General features: G+C 38.9%; 1 protein-coding gene across 5 annotated transcripts in view; it reads right to left on the reverse strand.

Annotated features, from left to right (window-relative positions):
• Window positions 1-19636, reverse strand: part of caska (calcium/calmodulin-dependent serine protein kinase a) — a 100592-nt gene that overhangs the window by 47629 nt on the left and 33327 nt on the right. For all 5 annotated transcript variants that reach the window (XM_020936335.2, XM_020936334.2, XM_020936332.2 and 2 more), the window contains exons 2-3: window positions 10897-11009; window positions 2656-2761 (exon numbers count right to left, since the gene is read on the reverse strand). In XM_020936335.2, the coding sequence (XP_020791994.2) occupies window positions 2656-2761; window positions 10897-11009 (219 nt within the window). The remainder of the gene's footprint in view (window positions 1-2655; window positions 2762-10896; window positions 11010-19636) is intronic.

Consider the following 19636-nt stretch of genomic DNA (forward strand, 5'->3'; position numbering starts at 1 on the left):
TCCTGTATTAGCACATGACATCACAAGGTGGAACAGAGAATTTTATGTCTGAGAGAAGAACACAGCCTAAATGCACAAACCGTGTGTGTTAAACATGTGTGAATGAAACAAAACACAACTCCAGATCAGAAAATAGCTTAATATTATATATCAAGCTTTTTGCCATTAAAGCCCACCACTACATTGAACCAAACTTGTGTTATTTACGTATGTATACAGGTTGTTTTGAATGAATAATGTCAAATCCCACTGTAAATACAGCTTGCTCCATCATTCACTGCACTAATTCCTTAGAGTTATTTCATGTGCTGTCTTCATAAGCAAGAACTGGATCTACTTTATTGCAGTTAACTTTTATATTTCTGACATTTAAATCCACAGTGAAGAATTACATCTGTGAAAACGTATGAGCCATCTTGGATTTGTCGGGAATTTAATTTAAAAGTGCAGACGGCAGAGGCAGGGGAGAGATAACAGCGCACTCGTCTTCTTGAACAACTTTCAAGGATTTCATAAAATACAGTTTAAAATTTGATCACGTATCGGTAAACCCAGTAAGTGCTTGTGTCAAACAAAGTAGAGTTGCGCATTTTATACTAGAATATTTCTGATTTGAGAGATATTATGCAAAGGCTTTCCACACCATTTCTTATCCTCCAATAGTGAGAGTTAGTGATTTATTATACATTTGAAATATCCCTGGGGTGTCATTTATGGTAAAGATAGAGCTCTGACAATGACAGCAATTTAGGCCAGTTAAATAACAGCCAGAGGAGCCGTTGTGTTTCAGAGAGGGTGCAGACGCTCAATAGTTTGCAGCAGATGGATTGAAAAGACGTGATTAGTGTCCTTAGCAACCAGCCCTGCGAATGTCTGCTGTAGACTCTTTCACAAGTGACGTAATCATTTTGTAAGGGAGATAATCAATTCAGAACCTGTACCTGTGTTTTTTTGTTTTTTTTTATAATACTTGGTCATAATGTGATTAATTAAATTATTCTCTCAAAATTTGGTTAAATTAGCCCTATCATAATTCTCCATATTTTATCAGTTTGATCAAGCTTTTGTTTAATTTTTACAGCCCATTTATTTGAATTCATTGAACTGCATCATTCCTGCATGTGTTGTAAAAGGGAGAAGACAATGAAGACCTGATATTTTGGACAGCTACCCTGATATTTAGGGATGTCAAGGTTAGTTGTGAATTGATAATTGTGGTTACACAGATCACAATGTAATCATAAGAACCAAATTATAATTGTTACCATTTCAGAAGGCAAATTAAGTCATTTCAGTTCAATCCAGACTCCAAACCTAAATGGAAAGTAGTCTTTTTATGTCAGATTAACTTTACATTGGAATGCTGATCAATTGGACAATGAAATAACAGATTATCATGATAAAAAATTTGATGTTGTTGAAGGTCTAAAAACAGTAAAGGTATAAATAAAGGATATTATGCAAATTTTTTTCTTCTGAGCTTTAAGATATGTTAGAACGTTGTTACCTTCTCAAAAACAGACCTAGAGGTGTGTTTTGTTTCATTAACACATGTTTAAGTAATGCTTTATTATTATTAGTCTGTCTATATCTCCAAAGCTCAAAATGCTCTGTTCTACCTTGTGATGTCATGTAGTGAAATGAAATGATCCAAATTATTCTAGTGGAGGTGTATGGAGTATAAAAACACAGTGGAGCACTTCCTGTATTTCCACATGAAAATAGAAATACAGAGAGGTGGTGGTTTCTGATTGAGAGAGGAACTCTAAACTCTAAATATGCAGGGTCTGTGTGAATGAAACAAAACAAAACTCCAGGTATTTGTGATGAGGAAACAACATTATAACATAGATTAAAAAATAGTATAGGCCCTTTAAAATCCCTATTGGTATTAAATGTACTGTTTTATACCTTATATTAAATGTTTTTAAACACAGTGTTAAACTATTTACAAATACTAAAGTAGTCTACTGCGGCTGGCTCCCCTGACAACCACATTAGGGCTTTTTTCCCTTCAAATTCACACTTCAATTTGCGCTAATTGTTAGGCCAATTAGTGTAGCCTTTCTTCAGTGCTCCAATTAAACCCTGCACTAATGTAGGCTACATTATCTACAGCTCCATCAGTTCATACACTTAACCACCTTCATTATCAAGTAGCAGCTCAAAGAGACACATGAGTGCATTTACGGATGATATGCTACAAGGCTGTTCACTTGATCTACCTGAGCAATCATACTTGTATTTTTTGCTTCAAAAATCCCTTGGGTATTTTCCTGAAAGCACCTTTTTACCCTTTACGTTAAGCCGTGTTAACTATGCCAGAGATAAGAGAATAAGACGATCAAGGAATTGGATACGGAAAGGGATGCAGATACAGAAGCTCAGAGATGGGGGTTGCCCTAAGTGTGAAATCGTAATCTTATCTATTCATACAAGTCACGTGCGCACTGAAGCGGCGTGCACATTTTCTCACCCCACCCCCATTATAACAAGAGTCCTCGTGGATTATATAAAACTACCTCGGGCACAAAACCTACATCCGCTAGCTTCTTTCGCACTTCTACCAGATTCGCAACCTTTTCCTGACGCCCACACCCTCCCATTGCAGGCTGTATCAACACATGGGGCTGGGCGGGCACGGGGGAAACTTACAACTCAAAGACCATGTAAAGCATCCCATCTGAGCTGTAGGTCTCCAGCAGCTCCACGATGTGGGGGTGTTTGAGCATGTGACAGATGCTGGCCTCCCTCTTCAAATCTGGAAAACACACAGAGAGGAAAACATGCAGTGAGACACAACAGGCACAAGCACAGCTGAAGATACAACAGAATTCGCAAGATGCATTGCCATTTTATCTTCTACATAGGAACATAATCAAAAAGTAGTGCTGTTACTTGTTTGAGTTGATAAAACAGAACTTTAAAGGGCCCATATTACTCGTATATATATTATTCTGATATAATGTTGTTTATGGATCAAAAACATACTTGGTGTTGTGTTTTGTTTCATTCACACATGTTTAACACACAAATCCTGCATATTTAGGCTGATTTCCTCTCTCAAACAGCAAAACATTCTGTTCCACCTTATGATGTCATGTAATAATACAGGAAGTTCAGGAGACTGTTTTAGATAGTTTTAGACAGTTTTTAGACTCTAGACATGACCATTAGAATCATTTAGATGATTTCAGCTCTGGAATGGATCTCTACTGAAGAAAAGGTAAAGTTAGCTTGAAAATTACCTCTTCATGATATTACAAAGTGAAACAGGGCTTTGGAGATATAAGGATTAACCAAACATGTGAATGAAATATAATAAGTCCAGGTATGTTTTTGATGAGGTAACATTATAATACAGCTTAAAGCTCACGAGAATCTATTTTGCCTAATAAAGGACTTTTAAGATGTTATGTAGTTTGTATTAAAGTTTGGGAGAGACTTGTATAGACTAGGACCCATTGCTGGATTTCAGATGGCATCACAAGATAGGCCTATGTGGTAGAAATGGGGCAGAGGCATTTAAAAAAGATAAAGCACTTCATTTTTAATACATACGAGCAAAATTTCACAGATCCTAATATTCAGATTTCTGGTGCGGTATGGTGTAATGATAGACCTATACACAAATAAAAATGATTGGATTCTTAGGTTTTCATAGTAATTTAAATTTTTCTTTTTTTACCCATTTGCCAGTAGATCAAGAGCCTGAACAGCCTATACAGAATGATAACTAATATGCAGCTGAAATACGTGCCTATATTGTTGGTTGGTAATGGAACTGTATTGTCTGTTAAGGGTATTGTCAAGGCTGTGTGCTAGACCGAGTAAGTAATAATTCGTTGAAATAACATAACATAGTGAAATATAGAAATAAAGATTTGCTGGATTCCTGTAAAGAAAAAAAAAAAATCACATTATAAGTTTCCTGACACAGTATGGCTAGCAGAGTCATTAGGTCCTACTTCATCCAGTTGATCCCAAACAAATCTGTCATGTAGAAGGTAATTCTCTTCTATAGCTCTTTTCCTCTCGCCTCTGCACTTGAACCCTTCAGCTCTCAGCTCCAGCACTTCTCGACATTTGCGATGATCCACATGCGGGTTTTCTGCAGCTTAACTTTCACCGCTCCGAGTCGGATCAGGAGGTCTACTGCCGAAAACTGCCATGACAGGGACCCATACTCGTCAGTGGGTGCCATATTATTCAAATTGTCACCCAAAAACTGCCAATCTTTTTATATCTCTCATATTTTGGGCCCTGAGACTGCAGCCTGCCAATGAGCATCGGCCTCTTTAAATAAGCTGCTAATGAAGAGGAGGTTAATGTAGCGGGTGGTGAAGCTGAAAAGAGCGATGTGGTCCAGACACGGGGAGGATCCGCAGGGGAGAGATGACAGACAGAGTGCTGCCAGCAAAACAGGAAGTCCAATTAATGTTAAGAGTGGATCATTTACCAAGCTTTCAACGTGGAAGTGTTATGAAATATGTCCTGTGAGTAAGGAAATACCAAAGAAACACTAATGAGTTTGATAAGATTGATAGTACGTGTTACTTATAGCCTTTTTGCTAATCAAATGAAGTATGCATTGGGAAAGAGAAGCAGCAGTATAAGCAGATAGATTTTTGGATCTTTGGTTTTGAATCCTTAGTTGTTTTGAATTGTTAATTGCCATAGCAACAGTCAAAATTCTTCATTACTCTGAAAACCATGGATAAGCTGTAGTGCACTAGTAGTAAAACAACTACAAATAGTTGTACAAATTTGTGATACCATAACAAAAATATTCAATTACTTAAAGTAGCTCATGCATAAACATTTTCAGTGTTAAAGGGTCAATATTACTACTATTTCTATGTTATGAAGTTTCTTCATCAAAAAACATACTTGGAGCTGTGTTTTGTTTCAAGACACATGTTTAACACACAAACCCTGCACATTTAGAAAACAGAAAACACTCTTTTCCACCTTGTGATGTCATACACTAATACAGGAAGTGCTCCACTGTGTTTTTAAACTCCATACACCTTACCCTAAACATTTGAATAATGTCAGCCCTTGAATTGCCAATCTCTACTGAACAAATGGAAAGAGGTAGCTATTAACTTGAAACCTACCACTAGATGACATCACAAGGTAACAGAGGATTTTGAGCTTTGTAAATGTAGACAAATGAATAATAAAAGGTTACTCAAATGTGTGTGCATGACACAAAACACAACTCCAGGTATGTTTTGACAAGGTAACAGTATTCTAACATGGCTAAAAGTTCAAAAGAGTAATGTTTGCCTATTATAGACCTTTAAATCTAGTGTTTCGGGAATTGCTTTGTTTTTCTTTTTGAGCGTAATAAAGTTGAAATTGTTTATTTTTTCCCTTTAATGACTATAATGTGCACAGGTGCTGCCACAAACTCTTTAGAAAGGGTAGCTTGTTAAAATAAAGGACAATGTCAAGGTTGTGTAATCAATCATTGTCAAAACATTTCAGTGAACATATTTTCCTGGTTAAAAACATCCCACGGTAAACTCTAATCAGCTCCAATCATGTGCGCGTATGAGTGATGTGTAGCCAGAGTAAACATACAGACTCTTCTTCCCACTGTAAAGACCCAGGCGTGTGTTGGGTGAATGCTGATTACACATACACAAAAGACCTTTAGACCAGAATTGTATGTTTCTGTTATGATATAGACTCCAGTTGGTACATGTAATTACATCAGCACACAGCCACGCGTTGAGTTAGCGTGGTGTTGTTCTGCTTTGTCTCCAATGACATTTAATTAAGCTTACAGAAGAAACCGCGCGCCTCTTGTGCTGCTGCGAGCTGTCTTGCTAACATTAAGCTTATCCTCGGTGGACTCGTATGAGGCAGGGGCCAGCTACAACATAAGCTAATGTCGCTAAAGCCAGGATAAGTGGCTACCTTAAGGGCATTGTAGTGAGCGGCGTTTAATGTCATCTGTTGAGACTGTTGCTTTTAACACCCAAGTCCGTGATACTATAGAAAGTGAGAATTCATGATAATAAGGAAGGCTATAAAATGAAAGTGCAATGCATGACGGGAAGGTTGGTTTCTGTAAAGCTTGTAAGAAAACAGCTGGGCTCACTTCTGGGTTGAGTGTGTAATTTGTATTTAATTGCTCCGTGCCTTCCTCTCAAAACAGTGGCCCTGTTAAATGTGAAACTATGAACTCCTTGTGTCTTGAAATCCCATTTTTTTTCTTGTATCAGTGTTACACAACTGCACACTAATCAAAAAATTCTGATAAAAACATTACATTTAAAGCTGCCATCTTATTTTATTTATTTTTTAAAACCACAATCACACACACAAAAAATCCCTGTGTCCTTGGCAGGTAAAAGTGTGTTTATAGAAGCCATTTGCCTCATTAAAGCACATATGACAAGATAAATCACTGCTGAGGGGAAATCCAGGCATCTATTTCTGTTGATAATACGTTTCCTGAGTTTGTGCCAAATGCGTCTCCTTCCATCTGTTTATTTACAGTACATCGCCGGGCTTATGGTGGTCGCCTCACAGCTCACACAGGATTAGCGCAGGTCTCGTCAGCGCTAGTACAATTTTATGACATTTTTCAAAACTTCCATGTGCGCTTTTGGCAGAACTTTCTGTAATATGCATTTTACTCTCATGTACTGTTGTTAATTGCTGGAGTAGAACAGAACAGTCTGTGAAAACATTAGGCTAATACAAGGAAAAATGCCTTTTAACAATTCTGACACATTACGAATTTAGATAGAGCCAATGTGATTTGATCTATTTTTCAGAACACTATGACCCCATTATCAATTATCACATAATGGAAGTCAGATAAGAAGTTTTGTTAGATTAGTTTTTCAAATATTATTAGCATTAGTGAATGATGGAAAGGTCAGAAATAGAAGTAACAGATTTGAGTTATATTACCTTATTCATTAATATGTGTGCTATACAAACATTAGCACGGTCTCCTGTTGAAGGCAGCTTTTTTATTACATCCATTACAAGGTTTCCAATCATATCGCAGAGGCAGAGTAGAAGAGGCCCTAAAGCCAGAGGAGGGGAGTGGGTGCGACAGATGTGCTCTCTGCAGTGAGCCTGCTCCTCCTGCTGCTTCTCCACAGCACGCTAACTGATACTAGCACTGAGCTAATGTAGAGGAGCCACACACAGCCAGAGCACGGCGTCTACAGCCAAAGCCACAAACCACAAGAGCAATCAGAGCCGAAGCTTTTATGGGTCCACAACAGGCAATACGAATGAGCCTGGAGAAAATACGTGTAAGTGAATGGAGTTTGTGAAGCCAAACCCAATAATATGCAAATTCACTGTTGGAGGAGCTAGACAAGGACAGAATGATGACAAATGGATTAGGGAATCTAAAAGTATTCTCAAAGTAGCTACCACTAAAAAAAGATGTTCTCACATTACAGTTTTTGAATGTGAGTTTAATATTACAATTATGCCAAGGTTATGTCAACACCTGCCAAAAGAGAAACAAAAGGAACAGCCATGGCCCTACAGCTGGTGATGCACAAGGGTAGTGAGCCTGGCCAGATTGGGTCCATCAAAGAGAAAACTTACTATAGTAGTAACTACTAACTTTTGTAGTAAACAGTTTACCCACTTGTCTCCATGGAGATGTTATTAAACTCCACCAGAAAGTTACTTAGTGCTCCTTTACAGTTTGTTCTGATGAGTGTTCATTGTGATACTAGGGTTGGGTGGTATCCAAATTTTGATACCGTTAAACCTTCTCAGGATTTTACTGGGGTATACAGTATTACACACACAGAACAGACTCACCGTCAGCCACACATCCTCTGTCACAGAAAGAACACATATAATCCACATGTCCTTTAGGCTGACAGAAGCTGAACCTCATCAGCGCACCAGGAGCGAGCTGTTATTATCAGTGCTTTATAGTTTATGCAAATGAGCCATGTGGTTTTAAGTTTCATTTCTGTAAAATGTAAACAAATGTGCGCCTGAATCCAAAATGCTGCCAAATTGCAGAAGTACTGGTATTTTTTGGGGGGGACCAACTCAATTGCGGCCTGACTTGTCATCTTGTCTTGGTCTCTCTTATGAGTTGTCGTGTGACAACGAAATTAAATTAAGCAAATGTCATCTCCCCATGCAATTAAAAGAAACATTATAGATACTATTAGTTTTAAATCATGATAGTATTAAATTGAAAATACAACCAAACATTCATTTGTGCTGAGCAAACAAATTTAGGTATCAATAAATTATAATAATGTATTAGGTCTTTAAGCGCTGCAGATTATTTAATGACAGTAATGAAACTGATACCATTGCTATTGATATCGTGAGATACCGTAATACCGTATTACCGCCCAACCCTACGTGATACAATGCAAATGTTGATGCATATTTGATGGCTGATCTGTTGATGTTGTGTTGGATCTGTGTAGTTATCACATATTGCATGTGTTTTCCCATAATGCACTGGCCTTTTGAATAATGCTGCTGGCCCCTCCTCCCCTTGGAGTCCTGACCTATTCATCAGACAGATATCTGTGTATGTCTTTGTATCACGCTCCTGTCGGCCAGTTCACTGCCAAGACACTGACCATTTGACCCACTTCTCTGCGCCTGGCTCTGTGTGCACGCCGCTTTTATTATGGTGGTGCAATGTTACAGCTGCCCACTCAAGTGAAACTGTTCTGTTTTCTATGGCCGACAAAAGGTGCAACAGGAAAACAAATGTACAATGAGAGCAGTCGGTCAGGGACTACAGGGAAATAGAGTATGTGAGCGATGCAGGGAGGACTGCGGGAGCTGGGGTAAATGAGCAGGGAGGTGCGATGGACACTAATAAAGCTTCATACTCAAGTGAACAGAGCCAGTGCAGATAAGATAGTGGTCAAACAGCCAGAAGAGGGTTGTCATCTTTACACACGGATATATTAGCTTTTGTGATAAGACCTGTGCTTATCACAAAAGGTGCATTATGTCATTTTTCTGCCACCTGCTCGTCTCCATGGATACGTTATTGCTTTGCCAAGAATGTCCCACAGTATGGCAACTTTTCTATTTCCATGGAAATGTCACTAGGCCAAGGAGCAGGTCAGATCTGGCTGAGGCGAGCCTGCGCACAGTAAGAATACTTTCAGTGCTTTTTTGAGTAATAAATGTCATACTGTGGAACATTCTAAGCAAAACAATAACATAGCAGCACGTAGAACTTTAACTTTATTCTTTGCATTGATTTAATAGGCCAGAATCACAGGCCGCCACCTCATTCACTATTAATATCTGTAATTCAATCTATCTTGTTTGCTGATTATTGAGAGATTAAGAGTCAGTCTAGACAGCGTGGCTGCTTTACCGATGTTACAGAAACAAACGCCCCCAGTGTAATTAAAGCCAGTGCAATAAAAGGAAAATATATCACAGCGATGAGAGGAGCGCTTGTTTAATCGACCTGGTGGGCATATTCACTTGATCTCATATAGCATCACATTTTATTGCTTGTCTTGTAAATGGCCTTAATAGTCACTATATCTGTGATTATAATTGCAGTCTATAATTTAACTAAGCATTTGCAACAAAAAAAATCAATTTAACATTTAGTAGTATTTTAACACCTGCTTGAGGTATTTGCAAGGATTCCTGTAGTTAAGGTGTTAATATCAGGTGCTTAACAACAAAGAGAAAACACTGCAGGCATGGTTTAATAAATAACTTCACTGATCAAACAGCCCGTAGTTAAACAAAGGATTACAGCTGCACCCAGAGATTTTCCACTGTGACAAAAGTAAATGGAAAGAAAAAGACAAAGTAAGAATCCTGACCGGTTTATTGTAACTTAGCCACTGTACTGCAGTAAAGCGATGCCGTAACAAATATGGAGCCATTGTACAGTTATGAAATATAAAAGAGTGATTATTTAGAAGATCAGAGGTGAATGGCAAAAAGCTATTATATTGTGCTAGGCATCTGCCTGATAATAAAAGTCCTTAAGCCTTAGAGATAAAGGTTTGGGCAATATATTTATACTTGACAAGTCAATCATAAAAAGTTTCGTTTTCGTGACAGTTTTAATGCTAACTGCAGTCAGTATTTCCTGTTTAACCCTACAAGTATTTTGGAAACAATTACCCACTTCTTTTTTCCCGTAGGTTTCAGAATGACGGAAAGTTTGCACTGTTGTCATAGCAATTAATAATTCACAACTGCATATTCTATCTTTTGAAAGGCCAAAAGTCCTCAAAATATCACCTATAAAAGAAAACTGAAACCCATGAATGTGTATAAGCTGTGTGCATCATAGGCAAATTGTAAAAAGGGAACTGCCATTACGACTTTAAGTGTTACGTTAAGTGTCTTTGTGGTGTTACAGATTTGGGTTTGTGCGTTAAAACTGTAACACACTAGTTTCAACGTAACATTAACATTTTACTATTAAGTTTTTATTGCATTGTCTTGTGTTGTGATATTGATACTTTGCCGTGACATTGCACTACATGTACCTCTATTGGAAGAATGTTCAGCAGTTACCATGGTGACACAAAGCACACATTAGCAAACACAGGAAAAACTGTTTTAAGATCGTCTGAAGACTCAAGATCAATACGAGTGTCCTGTTTATGTGTTTGATTTCCAACATTGTGAGAGTGACTAACGGAAAAAAACGGTTGGACTGTAATTTTATGTGTGAGAGAGTGAGTCAGATTAAGTCTAATTTGAGTAACAGAGCTTCTAACAGAGTAGTGCTTTCAGTTAGCTTCACACCCCCAGGGAATGTTGAAGACATCAGCTGCAAAGTATTAATAGAACCTGCATAAATATTAGCACGAGCAAACCCCAGAGCCAGTCCAGACAGAAGCACAAACAACATTAAGTGTATAGACAGCAGCTTACCCTCCGTGCTGAGTCCCGGGCTGGAGGTGAACTGGGCCACGTCCACTATTTTGACGGCAAACTGCTGTCCCGTGTCTCTGTTGATACATCGTCGCACCACGCTGAACGGCCCCCTGCAGGACACACAGGGAACAGCACACATTTGATTACCACTCTGTCGGGAGGCATTGTAGGGGCTGTCAGACTGAGATGTGAGTGAGAAGGGGAAGTGAAGAATTGGGGAAGATGGTTTTGCTTATTAGAACCGTACAATATTAAAAGCCATAAGCAAGATGTGAATCTGACATAGTATTTGAATAATTCTTGAAGTGCACTCCGTAACTTCTAAGATGGAGGGTTCGATAAAGATGTTATTTCTTTGTTCTGCAGTAGGACATTAAAATCTCCCTTGCATTTGTTCAGTTACATGTGTTGTAGAGCTCAAATATATCTTAAAAAAACATTAATTCTTATAATGCGCAGGGTTGCTTGTCCATAGATTTGACTATTAACCTCAATTGTGATTATCAAGTTTATTTCCACACTGCGCAATCATCAAAGTATAACAGTAATATCTCCATGGTGACAAGCAGGTGGAAGACCCTCCACCAGAAAAGTTACACAGTGCCGCTTTAAAAAGACAAAACCTGGATGATTATATAAGGCTAAATAAGGACTATATTGAAAAAAGTGGCATTAAAAGGTGCACCACACAAGTTTTTGGTTGGAGGGTTTTTACTGCTTTTCCCACAATATTGCAAAGCACATATTTCCTTGAAGACAAGCAATGAAGCCACCAGCCCATGTTAGAGGTAGAAAATGGTTAGAATTCTTGTTTTTAAACTAGTTCTTAGCAATAAAAACACCTGTAATTGAATAAATGCACGGCAGATAACTTTATTATCACACTGTGGAACATTAAAGGGCAAAGCAATAACATCTCTGCGTTCCAACTGGCTGGTGGCGGACCATCTACCAGAAAAGCGCACCTTTAATTTCACAAAACCATTTCATAAAAGACAATACAGACAGTTTAAATCTCCCTAATGTGAAAATGTGCTTGCTCATATTATGATCACAATCACTTCACAATAGCCCTAGAGCCAGTCACAGAGTCCTGAAATATCAAGTTATTCCACTGGTGCTTTTCCTCCCTGCAGCACATCCTTGAACTACTTAAAGCTTAAAAGTTAAAGTTAAGATGTACACCCAGGAGGCATGAGCTCAAAGTACACACAGCGTCAGAGCGCGGGGCTATTCTTGCTTTTGGTGCTCTCCTCTCCTCCTCAGTGTAACAGCAGGCCGCTTCATTTACAGAGGGCATGGCTGCTCCCAGACTCTCATTTCGGAGGTTGAAGAGTTCACACACACAGCAGTGGATCATGGTTCTTAGGGGGAAAGTTTATTATCATGTTCATACAGTGGGATAAATAGGGCGGGTTGTTGGAGGTTGGGGGTACGACTCCACAAGATAGCAGGTCATGGCAACGCAAAACAGAGGAGGGATACTGTTTCGCATCTACCACATAAGGCTAATGGGTTTGAACTGACCTGTGCTCTGCTAATGCATAATGTGCTCATGAGCTGAAGAATATTTGTGGTATGAGGATGATGGGGTGTAGCATCAGGAGGCAGGTCAAAGCCAAACAACAAAAGATAGATCGGAAGTAAAGTACAAAAAAACTACAAAGGCAAGAGTTACAGTTTACATAATCTGTTCAGGTTACTATATGCTGCAGATCAAATTCAAAAGAGAAAGGTCTTAGTATATGTTGATAGACATTGTACATGTTTCTGAGTCATGATAACACTCAGTTTAGAGAATGAGACCAAGGCCAAGGTAGCCGCCAACACAATCAGTACATATCAGTAAATGAAAGTCACATCCCACATTTCAAGTTTTTTCTGTATAAAAATGCCTTATGGCATTTTATTAAAAATCTGTCTATTCTACAATTTAATAGTAATCAAAAGCTCCTTCTTTTTAGTGGAGAATGCCCAAGTTCTCTTACTCCCTGAAGATATTATTGCTTTTCCTGAAATGTTCCACTGTATGGCATTAAACATATCCATCTTATGTAATTAATTTGTAATGTAAGTGTTTTACTGACCAAAACATAAATTTTTACTGTGAGTGAGAACCTCTCCACAGATCTGACCTGTAACTTAGTTTAATGACATGGTGACATCTGTTTATCTTCATGCAGATTTCATGCCATACTGTGTGAAATTCTGAGTAAAACAGTAACTCTGCAGCAGAAAAGTTTCACAGGTCACCTTTAACAATCTGTTTCGTTTGTTTTCTGTTTGTATTGTGTGCGAGTTCACGTTGTATTGAAGCTGAGTAATTGTTGTTACATTTTATGTACAATAACAATAAAAAGTGAAGTGCTCCTTGTAGGGCGCAGCTTTGTTCCACGCCTTTTCCATTGCATTCCTTTGTGGATCTCTGCAGTTCAAAAGCACCCTATAAACCCAGTGAGAAACCCCACACACTAAATATAAACACAACACAGACATCACCTGCAGCTTTAGTGTGAATTACCATCCCACAGCAAATTAGAGCCAGAACAACCTCCGCCATAACCATAATGTTTGTGCACCCACTTCACAGCTAAAGACAGCAGCACCCCTGGCTACAGCCGACGGGATTAGTGTATGTATTTCTCTGTGTGTATGCCTGAGTGGGTGAGGAGGAGCCCGAGCCATCTTCGGAGCACAAATGGAGACCGTTGAACAGATGGTGATCAAGCAAAAGCTGCTTAGTGTCAGGGCAGTGAGGTAGGACGGTACCAAGCCAAAACATGGAAGAAACACACATTTTACACACACACAAACGCACAAGGTACAAATATACATAAATCCATCCTTGGGAAAAACATGAGAATCCTGCTGAGGAGATTTAATGATGTGGCATCTCGCGTATAGGAAGACAAACACACGCTGCTGGTCAGTAATTAGGGACTATATATTGTTGCACTATATAAAGATTCACAATGGGGTGGTAAAATCCAGGCAGAGTATACATTTATGAGAGTTTTGGGTTAAGGTCTTCGGCACAAAACTTTAGTCTGGGCGTGTGTGGATCATTTACAGTCAGTTTTGCCATGTCTGCAAATACTAAAGGCATTGCGCTAAAATAAAAATATACATCAATATGTGTTGTCTAAGTTGTTCCTCTGATATTACAGCAACAAGTGTTATGAATTTTATATTTTTATTTGGATTCTAACTCAGTTCAGTTTGGCTATGACAGTGCTACTTAGAGCAGCACTTCACATATTAAGAGCCATTTTCATAGACTCAAGACTTGGCCAATAAAATTATTTCCTGCTGGTTTGCTTGCTGGATAACCCTAAAACTATGGGCCAAGTTGCAACAGATGTGAAATGTGTTAGGACCCCACTAAAGCCACTCCTGATTAGAAACAAGTGTCCAGACTCTGAGGTCAGTGAAGAAGCTGGAATTAGAATTAGTCGTGTGGTTCTCCTCATTTTTTTCAGCTGATACAGAGATCTGATATGTGTCTTCCTGCTGTGACTGATAACCAATACTTACTATATATTTAACATTATTTAAAAATCCATGGCAAGGCTGACAAATTGAATACAGTTTTTAAAAGGTAACAACTGTAATCAATTTCCCTTTATGGAGAAAGTTATTCAAATGTATTTTTGCAGATATATTTGGGGATTTGATCAGATACTGATACTTGGCCTTATTGTACTCACCGTTATTGATACCAGTGTGATACAGCATAGGGGGAAGAGGTAGACTGAGGCACAGCACAAAACCATAGTACAGCACAAGAGCCAAAAATAAAAGGCTGCTCGCATCTACAGGTTTTCATTCAGGAAAATACAGAGTGGTATTGGATTGTTGATGTGGTCTGAGTACTCACTAATACTAATACCTGAAAAAAAAAAAGCGTTATAGGAGTTTTTACCAATGCCAGTATCGGTATCGGAACAACCCTATAATTTTTGCATGACTGTGTAAACGTACAGCCACTCTTTAGCTCCCTTGCTCATCTATTTCCATTTGAAAGAAAAACACAATACTTCAAACTGTAAATGAACAAATGAAATCTAAAGCAACAGTTTCTTTCTTCAGTTCTTCAGTTCTTTTTCGGCTCTTTAGACTGTGAACAGCCAACCTCCACAGGGAAATATACCTTCACAGCTGAAAGAAAACACCAGCTTGCCGACAAGGAATTGGTGCACTTGACGAACTCCACAGTCATACCTATATAAAACCTGATCTAATACACCCAATCCGGGAGGAATAGGTTTGGCTTTAACTTTACAGTGGATTGTACAAGAGGTGAAAGATCTCTCATTAGCAAAGCAGTCATGTCCCGCTGTTACTGTTATCTGTGCGCCTGCTCCGCTCTAGTCCCTTCACCTATCGGCCAGCCTCAAATGTCAGGCCTCGGTCTCGTCTGCCCCCCTCACAACAATGAACACGAGGGCCCTGGGGGAGATGGGACAAACAGAAAGAGACTGGACGTTTCCCACAGTGAGGGGAAAGGCAGCGGGCGTACCATCCGAGAAATCTCACATGTCAATCAAGTGAGGGACAACTTCAGCTCCAGTGCACATCAGTGACTGCACGGTGATACGTTTAGCAAGGCGGCTCGAAAGGAATAAAATATCTCTAACATAATATTGCACGCTTTATCTCCAGTTATTCACATTGGCAAGTACAGAAACCAGCCTCCTGCTTAAATGCTGTTCCTATTCTGATGTCGATACTTTAACTCGTCAACCAATATCAACAGTTTACTAGGGCAAACAGAAACATTATTTATTTTCTTTAGACACAAGCAGTATAAGGTAAAAATACAAGTTTCAACAGTTCTGCTGGAAGCCTAAATTTTCAATATGGGCACAGATATCTGATACCAATATTGAATCTGCTTGTGCTTATACTGCATGTTTTTAAGTGAAAATACAAGTCATACAAAAATGACCCATTCCTGCTTTATATTACTACTGCTACTTTCATGCTGAATTACAAATATGCCTTCAGGCACTATAGCTTTTATTAATTCAAAACATTGTGGATTTTTTGTCATTATTTTCAAATTATTCATGTAGGTTCTGTTGTACTATGCCAGTATTCCCAGTAGATGCTGAATACCAAACTAAGAATTAAAGAGAAAAGGCTGCAAATAATTGTCTAGGCTTATGCACGTTCCAAGAAATGTCTTTAAGAGGCGTGATGTCTCAAGCACAACACTGGTACAATACGACAAACTATGGGAGATTAGGTTTATTAAGTGCGTTGGCTGAGCAGAGGGGAAGGAAGGAGAGAGGGATGAAGAGGAGGAGAGCTTTGAAACGGCTCGAGAGGCGGAACTGGTTGTGAATGGGCATCAGCTGTGCTCCATACGCCATTATAAACGTGAAGAGATGTCAGCTGCACACAGACTGTTCCAATGATTCCTGCACTTCAGCCAAATGCAGGAAAATATGGACAGAAAGGGACGAGACGCCAGAGGAAAATCCATGTGGGGGAAAAAAATAAGATAAAAAAAATAAGTTTCAGTGGACTGGCAACTTTGGACAGAAGGAAAAATCCAGATGCAAAATGTCACAAACAAACGCAAGCGATTATCTGGACCACTGATTCGTGTTGGCCACCTAAGCCGAAGTTACTGAGTTTTGCTTCCTAATCCCAAAAGCTCTAACAGGTTTTTAACTTTCTTTTCAGTTTTTTATTTTTTTATTTTTACAACATTCTTTTTTATATTTATTTGGGATAAGCTTCAAGTGTGCTTTAGTCTGGGATCCCATGAATGCAGTGGGTAGGGAGTGACTGTTACTTTAACTGTCTGAATACTTCTACACAAAGAAGTCTAAACAAAATGCTTTTGGACATTATAAACGCATATCCCAAAAAGACTATAGTGGCACAAATAAATGTTGCTTATTGTAAAGTCTTTTGCCCAGTAAGTGTTTTAAGTGTTTTTGATCATACATTGGGCAACAAAGTTTGATTTTGTGATAACCATGTATAATCCAGATTGTTTTTAGACTATATGTGGGTTAATTTTATGGGGGACTATGATAGTCTACTCTATAAATGGAAAAATATACTAGTCAGCCTTAGGTGCAGAGGTACTACCAAAAAGGGGCTAACAACATAGCACAAACAAACATTGTTAGACTGCCACAGTGAATTGGTGGCATTTTTTCAGACTATAATTTAATTTCATACCACATATTTTCCCCATAAGCACATTTTCTGTGACTGCTCAACTCTCCTATTTTTATCCATATTAGTTCTGCTTTGTTGTCGTGGCCAATAAAATGATTTCTACCACCAGCTTCGAGGCACAAAAATAATGTCCCCATTCACTGTAGCTTTTATACAATATGGCACGTTTAAATACAAGCACGAGTTTCTTATAAGGAAGTGAAATGTCACTAATGCGGCAAGGTAAACATGTTTGACCTTTGTCGTCAGGACAAGGCGATAATCACTTAATAACCTTTGTCCTTTACGCCATATACTCCAGGCCTGTAGGAAAAAGGCGTGGCTACAACTCTAGACACCTATAGTCAAAAAGCCTGTAAGAAAAGAGCGTCCCTGCGGTCCATGTCAACGTAACCAACTAGAATTTACTACAACATCAAAAAGATAGGGTGCCTTATATTGCCCTGCATCTCTCCGTACTATTGTGTGTGTGTTGCAGTAGTAAAAGGTGATTTGTGGGCCACGGTCCTTCTCGACTTCACAGAGTGTGAATCACCCCGGGGTCTCATTTGGTAAATGTCAGCGGCTTTACGACACATGCAAGTCCACAGCGTCGCACGCCGGACTGGGGACTGATGTTCGGTCAATCACACATGCTTTACGTGTGAGGGCAACCTGTCCAGGTATCAGGTACTAAGAATTAAGTAATGTTATATAACAAGTTAGACCACTAAAGACCAGGAAGACCACTTCACAATTGTAATTAAAAGAATTATAGTGATTTTTTTTTTTTTTTTTTTGGGGGGGGGGGGGGGGGGGGTTTCTACATCCTAGCTGAACAGAGTCTGCAGATATGACAGCTAATTCTATAACTGTTACCAAACAAGTCATAATGTTACCAAGGGTCAAAAATTGTCTAATTTCATTCATGGTAGTTCCCCAAAAAACAACAGCCCAACCGTTAAGTAAAGTGGTTCAATCAGAGAGCGACATAAACATAATAGAAGCAGCACACTGTAACAGACTTGTGCAATAGAAGGCTATAATGAAACTATAATGGCTGCCTGGAGGAAACATTAAAGAAAATCGTCACTAAATGACTGTCATTAACATGTTTACACCTCCCATGGAGCAAGACAGTAAGTGTGAAGAGGGAAGGAGGCGCTCATAAAAATAGCACTTGGAAATCCCTTTGAAATGAAGACACAACTAGTGATGGTATGGTATGACGCACACTTGCACAGAAATTCTCATCAATGCATGTTCACATTCACATTCACATACACTGGTGAGCCCCATTATGTGGTCCAACCCAAACATCAACGGTTCAAACCACCTCTACCCAGTGCATGCTGTTATTGTGTCTTTGGGCAAGACTCACCTTGCCAAGGTAAGAATGTGTGTGCATGGGTGGTGCACGGATTGGGATGCCTTCCTTTAGTCAGTCTACCCCAAGGCAGCTTATCACCAGTGTGGGAAGTGGATGAAACGTGACTACAGAGAGCTTTGAGAGGCTTATAAAGCTCAAAAGGACAAAACAAATTATTACTATAATTATTTAACCATGAATAACGGTTAATTGTGATGAGAACCAACCTGCTTCAATAACACAAAAACACTAGTGTTAGGGTACACTTTCTGCCCCTTTACTTCTTCTAAAAAGTGTACTATGAACTTATTTCAAAACACAGCTTAAACTTCGCAAATGCAATTTTAGGATACAAAAAAATGTTTTCACAAAATCAAACGTTATCTCAAGTAAAAAGGCTTAAAAAAGCCCTGAAAAAGCACACAACGCTGCAGCCAAGTGCACATCCATCCATAGCTTGTTACTTTGGGAGCTCAAAGAACACAATCTCCAGAGGTGCTTGGCCAAAGCACATCGGCTGCAATTTATAAAGCGAGCCAAGCAGAGAAAGCACAAATATAAAGAATGAGAGGAAGTACAAAACCATGCCCCAAAGATGATACCAAAGAGAAAATAAAAGTATGAAATAAAAATACACAAAGAACCAAGGCCCAAGGATGAACACAAGAGAGTCTGGTTAATGTGGGTCAGCTATGCAATAAGCAAAATTAATATTAATAGCCAGTAAAGAATGGTCGCTCTAATTTTTATGTTATTAAAATTGAGCATAAAATTGTACAAGTCTTAATGGGAAAACTTAAAGAGGACAGTTATCAAAGGACCATTATGTCACATACCATTACATTACGGGCAGGTGTATGAAATGGCACACATGGATAAAAACATTCCAGGAGAAAAGTTAGCTGATAGGTTGAATAACATAAATCTGATGTATTGGAAGTAGAAACAACAGAAATGAGTATGAACCAAATTGTGTGCCCGTGGCAACAGGGTGTGCCTTATAAAAACCGTCCACTGGTGATGGGTGGTCATAATGTATGGTCTGTTTAGAATGGCTGCAATTATTCCAAATGAAAGCAAACCATTAGATAGATGGATAATTTTGATGGTATTAGCTCATTGCCCTGAGCAGTGGCGCTAAATGCCACAGCTTCAGAAAGTGGGTCATGTGTGCTTGAGTTACTTGTGATG

The sequence above is a fragment of the Boleophthalmus pectinirostris genome, unplaced genomic scaffold (assembly GCF_026225935.1).
Source record: "Boleophthalmus pectinirostris isolate CB_2022bp ecotype Guang Dong unplaced genomic scaffold, ASM2622593v1 HiC_scaffold_1, whole genome shotgun sequence".
NCBI classification, from domain to species: domain Eukaryota; kingdom Metazoa; phylum Chordata; class Actinopteri; order Gobiiformes; family Gobiidae; genus Boleophthalmus; species Boleophthalmus pectinirostris.